The following is a 691-nucleotide window of genomic DNA, read 5'->3' on the forward strand; positions in this document are numbered from 1 at the left end:
CGACCCACCTGATGGCATTAAAGTCTTCCCCAATGAGGAGGATCTCACGGACCTGCAGGTTACCATCGAGGGCCCTGAGGGCACCCCCTATGCTGGAGGTCTGTTCCGTATGAAGCTCCTACTGGGCAAGGATTTCCCTGCCTCTCCACCCAAGGGCTACTTCCTGACCAAGATCTTCCACCCAAATGTGGGGGCCAATGGTGAGATCTGTGTCAATGTGCTCAAGAGGGACTGGACGGCTGAGTTGGGCATCCGACATGTGTTGCTGACCATCAAGTGCCTGCTGATCCACCCTAACCCAGAGTCTGCACTCAACGAGGAGGCTGGCCGCCTGCTCTTGGAGAACTATAAAGAGTATGCTGCTCGGGCTCGACTGCTCACAGAGATCCATGGGGGTGCAGGTGGCACCAGCAGTGGGAGGGCTGAGGCTACCCGGGGCGTGGGAAGTGGGGCTACAGCCTCCACTGACCCTATGACCCTAGGAGTCCTGGGAGGAGCCGAGGGTCCCATGGCCAAGAAACACGCAGGCGAGCGAGATAAGAAGTTGGCAGCCAAGAAAAAGTTGGATAAGAAGCGGGCACTAAGAAGACTGTAGTGGGCTCTTCTCCTTTCTTCTTTCTGTTCTATCCCCTCCCACTCTGTCTCTAAGTTATTTAAATTATGGCTGGGGTGGGGGAGGGAATAGGGGGGC

The 691-nt window shown here is 56.4% G+C and overlaps 1 protein-coding gene across 1 annotated transcript; it reads left to right on the plus strand.

Moving 5' to 3' along the window:
- Nucleotides 1-4: 4 nt before the first annotated feature.
- Nucleotides 5-633, plus strand: LOC101982324 (ubiquitin-conjugating enzyme E2 S-like; the record flags this gene model as incomplete). Its single annotated transcript, XM_005362643.3, has 1 exon — nucleotides 5-633. A coding segment is annotated over one exon (591 nt), but the record flags the coding sequence as incomplete, so codon positions are not given.
- Nucleotides 634-691: the final 58 nt, after the last annotated feature.

The sequence above is a fragment of the Microtus ochrogaster genome, linkage group LG7_11 (assembly GCF_000317375.1).
Source record: "Microtus ochrogaster isolate Prairie Vole_2 linkage group LG7_11, MicOch1.0, whole genome shotgun sequence".
Classification (NCBI taxonomy): Eukaryota; Metazoa; Chordata; class Mammalia; order Rodentia; family Cricetidae; genus Microtus; species Microtus ochrogaster.